This window comes from Phalangium opilio, unplaced genomic scaffold (genome assembly GCF_054372755.1).
Source record: "Phalangium opilio isolate 3A_F unplaced genomic scaffold, DU_Popi_V2 ptg000098l_1, whole genome shotgun sequence".
Lineage (NCBI taxonomy): Eukaryota > Metazoa > Arthropoda > Arachnida > Opiliones > Phalangiidae > Phalangium > Phalangium opilio.
Genome location: NW_028324201.1, coordinates 1,505,768 through 1,519,401, shown reverse-complemented (window position 1 = coordinate 1,519,401; position 13,634 = coordinate 1,505,768). Strand labels below are relative to the sequence as shown.

Genomic DNA, 13,634 nt, shown 5'->3' with positions numbered 1-13,634 from the left:
GTTAAGCGCTTAAGCCTTTGCTAAAGACCTTGGCAATATTTCGACAATTTGAACTATGTATTTCCTGTTTTTCTCATTAGCTGGTGAATTTGTTTAGAAAGTAAATTCGTCTCGGCTCGGAGAGGTTTATTTTGGTTTCCCAACTTGTTTAAAAACACATCAATTATTTTATTTGTTTCCATGTCAGAAAAGAACCCTTGGGTTATAGAGTGGACACTTGGCTAGATGACGTATAAGTAGAAGCCAAAAAAGAAAAAACCAAAAAAACCACCATTTGGGGAAAGTTACCAGTTCGCAGTTTTTATGCGAAACTTTATAGTTACAGACAGTCTAAGAAATTGAAATGGTGCAATTAGAATAAGTCAATGATCAACGATGATGGAAAATGTCTAAAAAAGGCTCTAACGTTAGCATGTTGAGTAAATCCAGGATGGTTCAGTCCTGCCTAATACCAAAGGAAAAAGGAATGCCCATGGTTAGAATAATATTGAATTTTTTTCAGTAATGAGATTTAGTATACGAAACATTTTTGTAATCAAAAGGACTGGTTTTACTCGTTTACTCCTTATCAAGGGCATGCAAGAATTGGTGAAGGATGTTCCCCGGTGGAAGGAAGAGGTGACATATCCATGACGGAGTCAAACATAGATTCAAGTTACAGGATGTCATTTACGCGCCCATTATGGGACGTAATTTGATATCTGAACGTATAATTTATCACGGTGGATATAGTGGGCACAGGGAGGCATTAAAATATACTACATATTTTCCCGATGGAAGGATAGCATTAGTAGCACCACTGTCAGAGGATAATTTTTATACTGTTAATGCCACCGTATTAATACATGGACCACCGGGAAAGGATTCGGACGATTTCGCAACGGAGTATGTGTCTGACAGAAAAGGTAAGCTGAAGGGCTTAGAAACTCTGAAAGAACCCTTAAAAAATCTTCTTAAGAGTTCTAAAGGAATTTCTTTGGAACCCTACGGAGCACTTGGGATCATTTTCTAAAGAAACTATTTCCAAAGACGTCCTTGGAATTTCCTAAAGAATTCTTGAGATAAATTTCCAAAGAATGTCTTGGGATTATTTTCTAAAGACATTCTTTAGGTATTCTAGAGATAAATTTCCAAATAATGTCTTGGGACTAATTTCTAAAGAAATTCTTTAGGAATTCTAGAAATAAATTTCCAAAGAATGTCTTGGTATTAATTTCTAAAGAAATTCTTTAGGAATTCTAGAGATAAATTTCCAAAGAATTTCTAGGGATTATTTTCCAAAGAAGTTCTTTAGAATTCTTGAGATCAATTTCCAAAGGTTTAAGGTTTATTTTCCAAAGTAAGGAAGTCTTGAGATAAATTTCCAAAGAAAGTCCATGGTTTATTTCCAAAAGAAATTCGTTAGGAATTATTGAGATAAATATCCAATGAAGCTCTAGTGTTGGTTTTCCAAAGAAGATCTAGGGTTTATCTTCCAACGAAATTCGTTTGGAATTCATGAGATTAATTTCCAAAGAAGGTTTATTTTGCAACGAAATTAGTTAAGAATTTTAGAGATGAATTACAAAGGGCCAGATATATTGCAATTATGCTTTACATATAATTATCTCAAAATATTTTTACCCAAATTGTTTAGCTAAAGTTTTCCTAAATAGACATTAACTTTATGGTTAAAAAAATTAAAAACGTTTCACGAAGGCTTGTCCCGTAGCTAAGAGGCTCAGCAAGCGCTGAAATGGAATGTTATATTTACCTTTTTTTTATTTATATTTTTTTTTGCCTTCAATAATCCGTGAGGTGTTTATGTAAAGGATAAAATAGATTAAAAGTAAAATAAGAGTAATTAAAATCGTTGTTTAGATTTACAGAGAATCTAAGCTGTCAGTCGGAGTTTTTGCTTAATTCTCTTATGGCATGTTTAATCTTTATTTCGAGCGTAATTAGAGTCCAAAATAAATATTTTTTAAAAAACATTGTAGAGGAAATTAGGTTAAACGCGTTTCTGATACTCGAAAAACTCTCAGTGAATATGCATTATTAAATTTAACAACGACGTTTGTATCTACTGCTTGGCCGTTAAAGCCTCTAAAACCCACTTAGTACCCCATACAATTTCATAAGGTTTAAAACTTTCTGCCGTTTACGGATGTTTTTAAGTCGATTAAATGTCTGACTTTTGAAGCAATTTCACACTGCATGCGAGAACTTCCCTCTCTATAAGGGGTGTAGTTCAGCATATAAGAACTACACTTCCTGTATTGGGATATGGTTCTGCATGTAAGAACTATCCTCGTTTCAAGTGGCTAAATTAATTTACCCACTTCTCTATATATTTCCCAAGAAAATTCCAAAGATATTTCCCAAGAAACCAAAGATATTTCCCAAGAAAATTCCAAAGATATTTCCCAAGAAAATTCCAAAGATATTTCCCAAGAAAATTCCAAAGATATTTCCCAAGAAAATTCCAAAGATATTTCCCAAGAAAATTCCAAAGATATTTCCCAAGAAAATTCCAAAGATATTTCCCAAGAAAATTCCAAAGATATTTCCCAAGAAAATTCCAAAGATATTTCCCAAGAAATTTCCAAAGAAAAAGAGGCCAATATTCCCCAATTTCCTAAAGAACGCCTTAAGGATTTCCAAAGAAATTTCCCAAGGAATTTTCTTAAGAGTTCTTAAGAAGATTTTTGTAAGGGAATCTCTACTAGTTGTTCTACTATCCACAAAGCAACCTCACAGGCGAATTTACGAGATTAAAAGCAAAGATTTACTAGACTTGGTTCATGGCGACGTATGGGAACCAGGTCCGGAGGGCTCGATCAGTGGAGTGAAGAATTTTATAACGTTTGTAGATGACAAGAGCCGTTATCTTACCACTAGCGGTTACGCAGTGCAACTTGGACCAACTACAGTATTCTGGAGGTCTCTACTACTGAAGTCCGTATCCCTCTCTACAATAGAGGCGGAGTATGTTGCTGTATCCGAGGCCACTAAAGAACTGCTCTGACTTATACCTATAAATCAAGAACCATAGCGATTTGGTGTATATATCAGACATAATAAGATTTACTGTGATAATCAATCTGCACTCTTCTTTTCCCAGAACTGTGTAGAGAACCATCGATCTAAGCACTTTGACATTAGATACCATTTTGTAAGAGATATATTAGCTAAAAATGTGTTAAAGTTAAAGTTTGTAGAAACCAAAAAGAACCTAGCTGATATTTTTACTAAATTGTTAGGGAAAATGAATTTTGTTAACGGAATTAAGATGTCAAATATTGAATTGCTAATGTTTAATTGTTGAAAGTGTTAATCAATCAAAGTCAGAATTTTGTATTATGTCAAAGAGGGCGACTGTGAGAAAATGAACTTTGAATTAATGTTTAAATTCACCACTAGTGGCGCCCTAGTAACTTTAGCCTTTTCTTGGGTCAGCTTTCTTGATGCAAATTCTCAGTCTAGTTTTGGGTGTCCATGAACTCTTCTTACCCTCGCCTTTCATTTCATTTATTTAATGTATATTGTCAATATGTATAGTTAACCTTGTTTATTAAAAGCCTTAGCTATATAATTTCTCCAGTGATATTTATTTTTGGGAACAAAATTATTAAGTAAGGAAAAATTTGAAAATAGGGAAATTTCTTTAAATGGTTTTTCAGATCTCAATTTAAAAACTACCTATGGAAAGAAGTGACATCCTAACAAAAATACCAACGTGCAAAAATATACGAAGCTTCGTTTTGGAACTGCTACGCCGCATAAGCTCAGAGATCCCATGTACAGCCAAGTTACATAAAAATATTGTTTGAATTTTATACACTTTATATAAAACATATTGCCACTTGGCTATAGCACAGCGAAAATGAGAAAGTAATAATAATATTACCAATATTATTACCAAGTGAAGATATGCATTATAAATGTAGAAAAGAAACTTCATAAAATTTTATTTATAACTAGGCTGTAAATGTTATATCAGAACACTTTACCGTGTAGCAGGTCCAAAGTGAAGCTTGTCATATTTTTACATGTTATTGTTTTGTACGCATAACTAGTTTAAACGTTCATTTAAGTTTAAAATATTATACTCTTTAGGCTTCTATAATTTTAACTCACAAAATATGAAGTTACAACTAAGCAACCCATGTAGGTTTACAAGTTTAATTTGCCCATTAACCCGGATCTGGAGTTCCGTTAACTTTCGGTTGATTGTAATGGCTTCCAGACCGCCGTCAGTGTCGTGATTAGCGTGAAGTTTGTAATAGCATTATAGCTTAGATTTTGAATAGCTTATGTTTCTTTGCTAATTAGGAAAAAAGTCGACGCTCAATGTAACTAATCAACTCACAACAGGGCCATTAGAGCTGCTAAGAAGGACTCCTGGCGGACCTTCTGTGAGCAAGTCTCCAATGTCCCTGCCACGGCTAGGGTCATGAAGATTCTAGCGCACGACAGCACACATCGACTTAATGCTATTAAGCTACGGGAGGGTGTGTACACTAAATCTGGGGCTGAGACTCTCAAGCACATGCTGGAGGTCCATTTTCCTGATTCTACTTTTATCAATCCAACAAACCCTGACTCTCTCTACCCTGTCCTGCACAGGGCTAAGAGGGAAAACTGGCTTGTAGCCAGACAGGTTGTCACGATTCCCAAGCTTCGGTGGGCTGTCAACTGTTTTGAGCCCTACAAGTCTCCGGGACCCGATGGGGGTCTTCCCTCTGCTTTTGCAGGAGGGCTTAGACCACATCGCCTCTCCGCTATGCAAGATCTACAGACTTTGCATTGCTCTCGGTCACATACCTCGTGACTGGAAACGCTCTAGGGTCATCTTTATTCCCAAGCCCGGGAAGGCTTCCTATCTCGAGGCGAAAGCATTTAGACCCATATGCCTGACCTCCTTCTTCCTCAAAATTCTGGAGAAGTTGGTGGACAGGTACATCAGAGACGAGGTATTTTCGGTAACTCCTCTCTCTTCTTCACAATTTGCCTACCAAAAAGGCAAATCCACTGAGACGGCCCTTCACGGCCTTACGAATTGCCTGGATAGGGCATTCGAGTTTCAGGAAATTTCACTGGCTGTCTTCCTCGATATCGAGGGGGCCTTTGACAAGGTCTCTAGCTCGGTTATTACTGAAGCTGTTGAGAGATTTGGCATCAGCGCCACTCTTGGCCGCTGGATCAAGTCCATGCTTACCGACCGCGAGGTGTCGGCGTCCCTCCTTGGGGACTCTCTAGGGGTGACTACCAGCAGGGGCTGCCCTCAGGGTGGAGTGCTCTCCCCCCTGTTGTGGTGCCTGGTGGTGGACGAACTCCTGGGGAGGCTCGGGGGTGCTGGGGGCTGTTGCTGCTTCGGGTATGCGGACGATGTAGCGATAGTCTTTACCGGGAAGTTCCCGGATACTGTCACCGCGCTTATGAGATCTGCTCTCTCTAGCGTGGAAAAATGGTGTCAGGCGGTTAACCTCACCGTTAATCCTGATAAAACTGTCCTTGTTCCTTTTACGAGGAAGAATACTAAGGATCTGTTCAATGATATCTCTTTCTTTGGCCAGGTCCTGACAAAGTCCTCCGAGGTGAAATACCTGGGGGTGACTTTTGATTGTAGACTCACATGGAAGCCGCATCTTGATCGGTGTATTAAGAAGGCCAAGATGCTCTTCTGGAGGACCAGGAGCTCTGTCGGCCAGACTTGGGGCCTCAACCCCAAGGCTGTACACTGGCTCTATACTGGGATCATCAGACCCATACTATCTTACGGGGCACTTGTCTGGTGGACAAGGGTCCGGAAGCCCTGCCATTGGAAGGCCAGACGTTTCTGGTAACCTTAGCCGATCACCGCGTACTTCTTAATCCTAACGATGGGAGTAGAAGCCGTAAATTGCTTTCACCGAACACGTTTGCTCAGATTTGCCAACTGAGAACGAGGTGACAGACAGGTCCAGTATAATACCTCTCCGTGACGTCATTCCGTGACGTCATCGTCACTCGGAAAGGTATAGAACTGCCTAATCTACGGCAGTTCGTGGCGTTATCGTCTTTTACAATTACAGGAATGTATGGAGGGGGTTGGAATGAGTGAAGGGGCTCCCGGTGTTCCCTTGATGGTGGAAACATATGGAAAGGCCTTATTTACTATTTTTTTTGGAAAGTGTAGCTCCTCCCCCATCGTCGGCTTAGCCATCTCCTGAAGGTGGTAAATGTCTAGTCGTTTCAAACTAGGGACCGAGCGAATAGTGGGTGGAGTTAGCAGAAGAATTTTCACTTTTTTGTCAGCCAATGAAAATATTTAAGCGGGAAATATTCGTATTTCGTCAGTCTATGATGTCGCTAACATAAAATAAGCCACGCCAGATGTTTCCAAGATCATTTCACGCCTATTATGATTTGACCTTAGCCATTCCAACTCCCGTCCATTCTTTCGTGCAATTATATTTGGAAAATACTAATGTTAATTTACCCATTTGTCTGTAACAGAATAAATATCATTTCCGTTTGATTGATTTGTTCCGAATAATATTTCCGTCCTATAAATCAAAAACGGGTTTGAACTAGGGTAGGCATTGTAAGGATCCTTGGAGAGGGCCAATGGACATAAAGAAGATACTGTCAAAACGTTTTAGAACACGGAGGCTTTTTATCATATAGCTATCTCTCATTGGTTATTCACAATAATATATGGAGAATACTGGTAACAAAAACTATATTTCAAATTCAAGTCTAACCAAAATCTACAAAATCATTTGAAAGATCATAAAAAGCCTTATTTGGGATTGGTATAAGCGCGAAAATTGATATTACTAGGGAAGTGGCAAGAATTTTAAAATTAAATGCTTAAAACCAGAAGTAAGTAGCATTGGTTGTAGTAGATCCAGGCACCAGTGAAGAAATTTGAGGATTTTATGCCGCTTTCATCGCGCCTACACTAGAGAGAAAAAATTGGTCGAGTTCCAAAACATTTCCTACCCCCTTCCCCTCAACCTAAAGCCGCGGAACACGGACGTGGATGCTAGAATCTAGTTCGGCCGTCTACCGCCGCGAGCGTCTCACGTTTTGGAGGGAAAATTCAGAAATCGCTACCAGGGGGCCAACCGTTGGTGTGTTATCAAAAATATTCACTTTCGCCAAGTGAAGAATTTGGTTAGCTCAGTACTTCTAGTATCATCTGTCTTCTGTTAAAACTCACGTCACTAACGTAGTATTTTTCGACGTCCATTAAATAATGCCAGGAATACATAGATTTCTTCTTCTTGGAATCTTTAAGAGGCCAGAAACCCCATACTAATTACTGATTGAATGTTAGGGGAAGGGCTTAAAAATTTGTTTAACAGCTCGCGCCTCCCTCGTTTTGTTTCATTGTCACCTAATCAATCAAACAACAAAATAAATCCTCTTGCAACGACGCTAAATAACTCATATGCTTATAATAATCTAATCTAAGCTTTTGTCTATGAAGGGATATCCACACTAAGCATGTGACTTATTATACAAACAACTTCTGTTGTCAATATACATCTAGCCATTAAAAATAAAAATAATAGTAAAAAAGTAGCTCAAACAAAAAAAATAGACATTTACTTAAGGCTAACTCCAACTTTAACTACAAAAAATAAAACTTAAAAAATATCTACAACGCTACGACTACTCGTTCAGCGCACGCAAAGAGAATTTGTTTACATTAGGGTTTGGCGCTCATAGGTCGCGGGAATCGCGGAGCAGGTCGCTATCTATGTCAATATCACGTGGTTTGTAAGTTCAAATACATGATGCATGACGTCAGGGGTGACGATTTCCACACCTCCTCCCTTTTAAGTCAAGCAGAAAGACCCAGAAAATGGCCTGTTAAAGATTCCAAGTAGAAAAATCGATGTATTTCTGATAATACTAGTATTGTATATTAAGGAGTGAAATGAAGCGTTATTAAGAGTCAGCTAATTTGGTTCGTTCTCAAGTCGAGTCCTACTAACGATTTGGTAACAACGGCGCAATGTTTATTTGACATATGTTTAATTTGTTTTGAAGGGATCATTCCTCGTATACGCAAACAGAACTATTAGGAGGAAAACTAAACTCGGTTTTGGACTTCATTGCCGATCTTTCGCATTAGAGTGTTACTTTTATTCAATTTGTAGCATGAGCGAGTCCTTGAGTCAAAAACAGCTTTCCCAAAGTTCTAAATAAGTTAGACGTAAACAATTTATATAGTTTTATTTTTATGAAATACAACAAATAAAACCATTGTTGTCGCTATTAGTTTACAATCAATACTGTTTCTATTAAAAACACTTGTATATCCTATATATTAGCAATTCGATATTCGTTCAAGGCTATAGCCCTACACTTGTGCATACATTATTAGTTGATTAACACTATTTCATTTTAAGTTTAACATTATGCACACTAAAGCGTCTAAACTTTCACTATAACGTGCCAGTCAACATGGAAAAGTAGTTCCTACTTTGGGCTACAATAACTATTTTTAACGCTATTCTATGTATTCTATATTGTACTTTCAAAACTATATGAGCAAGGCATATTTACAATTTTGCACAATTTCTATCGGGTGAAATTAGTATTATTAAAAAAGTAACAAGTACTTTCTTGGAGAATAAACAAATGAAATGAGGATATCGTCAGCTTTTCTTTCAAAGACGAAAGAGGTGTTTTAAGTTGTACCAGAAATTCATAATAACCCCCCTTCGGGGGGGAAGTATGAAACAGACCATAAAGCTAATGGTAAAAATCGCGAACAACAAGATTCTGTCGTTGCGCATAGGATGGATTAGCCTGTTTATGGACATACAACCTTACAGTATATCGTAGTGGTATCTATGCTCCTTGGTTTTCGTTCCAAAACTTCCGTTGGCTGGGATCTCCGTCGAAAAGAAAAATGGCGATATGGTGGACGTAGAAACACGTTGCAATTCTTATATTAAAGATACTGGGGATAAATTTGTCCAAACCGTTTTAATTTAACCACGGAGTTCTCACTCACACATATCACAACAAAACATCATTGACGATTGTTTAAATGTTTTGTAGAAAACTAGAAACCCCGACTAAAAGCCAACTTCTTAGCCAAGGCTTAATTTACACCGTTCCGACAGAAGTAGACGTGAGCCATTTTCGCTCCCAAAATCACAAGATAAAAATAGTGTTAAACCGGAAGTGTGTAAGTTAATGCGCGTGGGTGCTAAAAAATGGGGTAACTATTTCTTTGCGAGTTAAGCGGTGTATGAATCCGCTGAGCTTTACGGCGAAACTTTGTTGATACGGGCTTTTTAACCAGTTTCGTACTTCGGGTTATTATGAACTCCTGGTTGTACACATGTGAACTTTCAACGAGTTCACGTATTTTTCGAAAAAGAGAACGATGAAGGAGGCGGAGAAACCAAAGATACAGACGCTAAAAATGGCCGTAAAAGCTTTCAAGTTGATTACGACGAAAGCATCTGGTTCTTCGACTGTCTGACAAGGATAAGATTCCACTTTGAGAGATGGGTTCAGGTCCTCGTAGCAATCACCCTCAGTCAGCTGTCGCAATCTGACAAATGAGAAATTTAACTGCAGCATAATTAACGCAGAACTAAAGAGGGTGGGAAGTTTCGGTAAAATAATAATTAATGCGAGGGTCACTGGTCCCAAGGACCAGTTTAATAATTCCAACATGAGGGGTCGCTGGTCCCGAGGACCACTTTCAAAATTCACCTTATTTCCAACCCTGGTGGGAACTAACCTTTTGTTGACTGTCGCAATCAGGGTTTGAGAAATGTTGTTGCTGAAATGCATCGCCATGTAGGATGTCATTAAAGGCTTGCTTAGTTTCATTTTACATATCTGGCTTTGATTACATTCCACAGAAAGGTCCCAGAATGGATAATGAATTTCTTACGATTTTCAATTGCGGCATGAATGTTGCCATTTTTTAGTAAGTTGCTTAATTTCTGGTAACACGTATGTGGGTTCGCGTCAGCTCGTTTTGTTACTTCCGCAAATGCGGAGCTAGTAAATGCATTTTTCTAAAAGGGAAATTTTAAAAATTAGTCTATAATGCTAAATTTTTCTTAAAACCATTTTAAAGGAGACATGTCTTCAGAAAAACTACCAAATTTCTAGTTCCTGGCTATATCTAGCAGGCTGACAGCACGGCTGGCAGCGTTCCCTACTACAAGGTTTAGTTAACAGGTGGATATGGTGTTTTACGTACCAAATTAAACTATAGTAAAAAGATGGGTCCTCCAAGACAAAAATATGGAGTTCGGTTTGATGTATAGAGCATTGAAGAACAAGTAAGTTTTAACCTGTTAATTTTTAAGCCTAATCGTAAATATTGTACAAGCTTAGAGGCTAACTGTGTCTCTAAATTTTCTTTCCCAATATCTTATGCCGGGATTACAAACACCCATTAAAGGGAGAGGATTGTGGAAAGTTAATAGTTTTCGTTCTTTCGTTTATTTAATCGAGTGTTCAAGTTTAGGCCACTTCAGTAAAAGGTTCCATCCTCTAAGACACAAACAGTGAAATGTTCATAAAAACCATTGCTTACTAAAATTACCTGGACAAAACTGGAAATTGCAGTGCCTTTCGTGAATAAAGGATCTGCATCCGGAAAGTGAAATACATCGTCAATGTTATCGAAGGGAAGGGCTTCTGATTTGTTCGAAAACTGCGATGTCATTTCCAAAGACACAAACACCAATACTACGAAAGAAGCCAGACTCCACACGACTGAAAGAAACCGAGTAACTCCCTCGCACTTCAAACCTTGGGGACCTTAAGAAAGCAGACGGTTAAAATTGTAAAACGGACGAAGATTTTCTATTAAGGGATTTACTCGTTCCCAGAAGGCATTGCAACAAAAATATGGGAGGAAGTTCCGATTTCACTTTTCCGTATTTAGAGCTTAGTTTCCCCGCAATGTAAATGAGAAAAGCCAGCCCAAAGAGAACCACAACTATCTACATGAAATAACGATCAATTATGATTTTCGGTGTTTTTAGTCGGTCCGTGATATTTAGGCGCCGCCATTTAGCCGCCAAGACAATTAGACACCTTGACATTTAGGCGCCGTGACATGTAGGAGCCAAGACAATTAGGCGCCGTGACATTTAGGCGCCGCGACATTTAGCCACCGTGACATTTAGGCTTCGCGATATTTAGGCGTCGAGACATTTACGTGCTGATAATTTTTCCACTATTTTTCTAAAAATCCGTAATGACTTCTCAATTTGGCAACCCGTGTATTGTTCCTGTGCGTCACTGCATGACTATGTTCGCAATCCTCATTAAAGGACACGAAACCTTACCTGTTTTTACAAAACATATCCTAAATTAATAATTAAAAAACCTAACCTAACCAAAGTTGGGAAGTCAATGAAGATAAACAACAATATTTTGGAAAAGACACATAATTTTGGGAAGTCAATGAAGATAAACAACAATATGGTTGAATTCTGATGTCAGTTGAATTAAAAGAATATAAGCATAAAAGTACTAGTCTTGTTCCCTTATTAAATATCTCAAATCTTTCACGAAAATTATACTGCAATGTCTCGGTGCCAAATTGTTGCGGAACCTAAATGTCACGGCGCCTAACTGCCCCGGCGCCTAAGTGTCATCGCCCAAATGTCCTGTTACGGTTTTTACTATGACCACAAATTTCAAGGTAACATTTTAAACTGTTTAGTCTACGGCAGTTCGTGTCGTTATTAGCTTTTACAATTTTTTAGAAATTACTAATGTTAATTTACCCATTTGTCAACAACAGAGTAAACGTCATTTTCGTTTGATTGATTTGTTCCGAATAATATTTCCGTCCTCACAATCAAAAACGGGTGTGAAGTATTAAAGCCATTGAAACGATCCTGGGACATGACCAATGGGTTTAAAGAAAATCTCCCTCCTGTGATATGAAAGCGTTCATTGTATTAAAATAAGAAGCTCGTCGCGTATTTCAAATTACACGACTGACATTTCTCTGGAGCATACCAAGTACCCCACTCCACGAATTACCAACTTTCGCACCCCAACTATGTTCCGTATTGGGGATGATAGTAACGCTGCCAAAATATGTTGAGGAATGTGCTTATTGGATTGCAAAAACAACGTGAAAACTGACTCCAAATTTTATTACTTGATATTGTCAACACCTTTTAGAACGCGGAGGAATTTTATCATATAGCCACCTATCTCTCCTTGGCCATTCACAATAACATATGGTGAAAACTGATTCGAAAGATTTCAAAAATCATGGGATTGGCATAAGAAAAAATTAACATTGTTTGGAAAGTGTGAAGAATTTTAATATTGAAGTTTTGCAACTCACTTCACCATAGACTGCTGTGTAGTTTTTTGCAATTTCGCCGTTCATTATGTCTGTATGCCTTCTTTCGATTAATTTTGTTTACTCCAGTAAACCTGCTTTCAATTGCTAGGTGCAACAGAAGTAAATAGCAAAATTCCGATAGGAACTTTATTTAGGTGTATTTTCCGTTCGTGTGACCAATATATTAATTTCCATAACATGTATTTCATTTCAAGTTTTCACACATTCCCTTAAAAGCTTTAATATGTACGCAACTGAGTGAAGTTTTCTTTTGTGTAAATAACCACTTGGTAGCAGAGCAAAGCCAATGGAGGCCAATCGATACTGTACCTATAAAATATAGCTTTAAATATAGAAAATAGCTTTCAGTTAACGATTTAAGTCAGACTTTATATAACGTTTCCCTGAAAAAAAATTGTAATATTTTTATTTTATATTGTCAATCGTGTCAACAAAATCAAGGCTTATCAATTACACCCAGCTTACAGTGGCATTTTGCTTTTATTAATTAAAACTCTACAATTACAGCTCGTAAATTGTCACTATTAATTTGTTCCACGTTGATGCATAAGATTTCGATTATCAATTTTAGCTCAGTTAAAATGAATAAAAATTACATTTAATTTAAAATTTTTATGTTAGTTTTTATTTATGTTCGTTTTTTCTTCAAAGCACCTATTATTTATCACCATTCTTTCCTAAGCTAAAAACTAATCTAAATTTTAATCATTAAGTACTAGAATAAACTTTTTTTAAAGCCCCTCAAAAAAAACCATTATCTAACCCGAAATATAGAAAAAGCTTTTTTGTTTTCATTTATAGGATATCTTATAAAAAACCAAAATCTTTATAAAAATGAAAAAATTGTGGAAATGTGACAATTATTAACAAGTTGGAAAAACCAACTCTCCGAGTGAAGAGGAGGACTACTTCTATAAACTTATGTTCCTAGATATGGAATTATTTCTCTCTTTTTTTAAGTAAAAATTTAAGAATTATTAAAGCAGTATTCCAAGCATAGCGATTCATTAGCGAATATACAGTAAAGAAGACGACATTTTATATCCAATGAGGACATGTCTTGGACACATTGAAATCAGTCAATCGGGAAAAAACAGGAAATGAAGTGTATAAATTTTAGAGATATATAACTTTTGTGTTTGTAAAGGACCAATTGTCTACGCCTCAACTGTTTACCCCATATTCACAACTGGTTTGCAGTGTAAACACTATCGTTTCGTTTCACCTCAACGATATGCTTAGTTTTCCAGCATGAGTGTTAACGTTAAAGCAAAGCGCGGGTCCA

The 13,634-nt window shown here is 37.4% G+C and overlaps 1 protein-coding gene across 1 annotated transcript; it reads left to right on the top strand.

Annotated features, from left to right (window-relative positions):
* Window positions 1-579: 579 nt before the first annotated feature.
* LOC149633136 (uncharacterized) lies at window positions 580-3,331 on the top strand. Its single transcript, XM_089850959.1, has 2 exons — window positions 580-905; window positions 2,531-3,331. The coding sequence occupies exons 1-2, from the start codon at window positions 846-848 to the stop codon at window positions 3,005-3,007; spliced, it is 537 nt and encodes a 178-aa protein (XP_089707085.1). The 5' UTR covers window positions 580-845; the 3' UTR covers window positions 3,008-3,331.
* The last annotated feature ends 10,303 nt before the right edge of the window (window positions 3,332-13,634 follow it).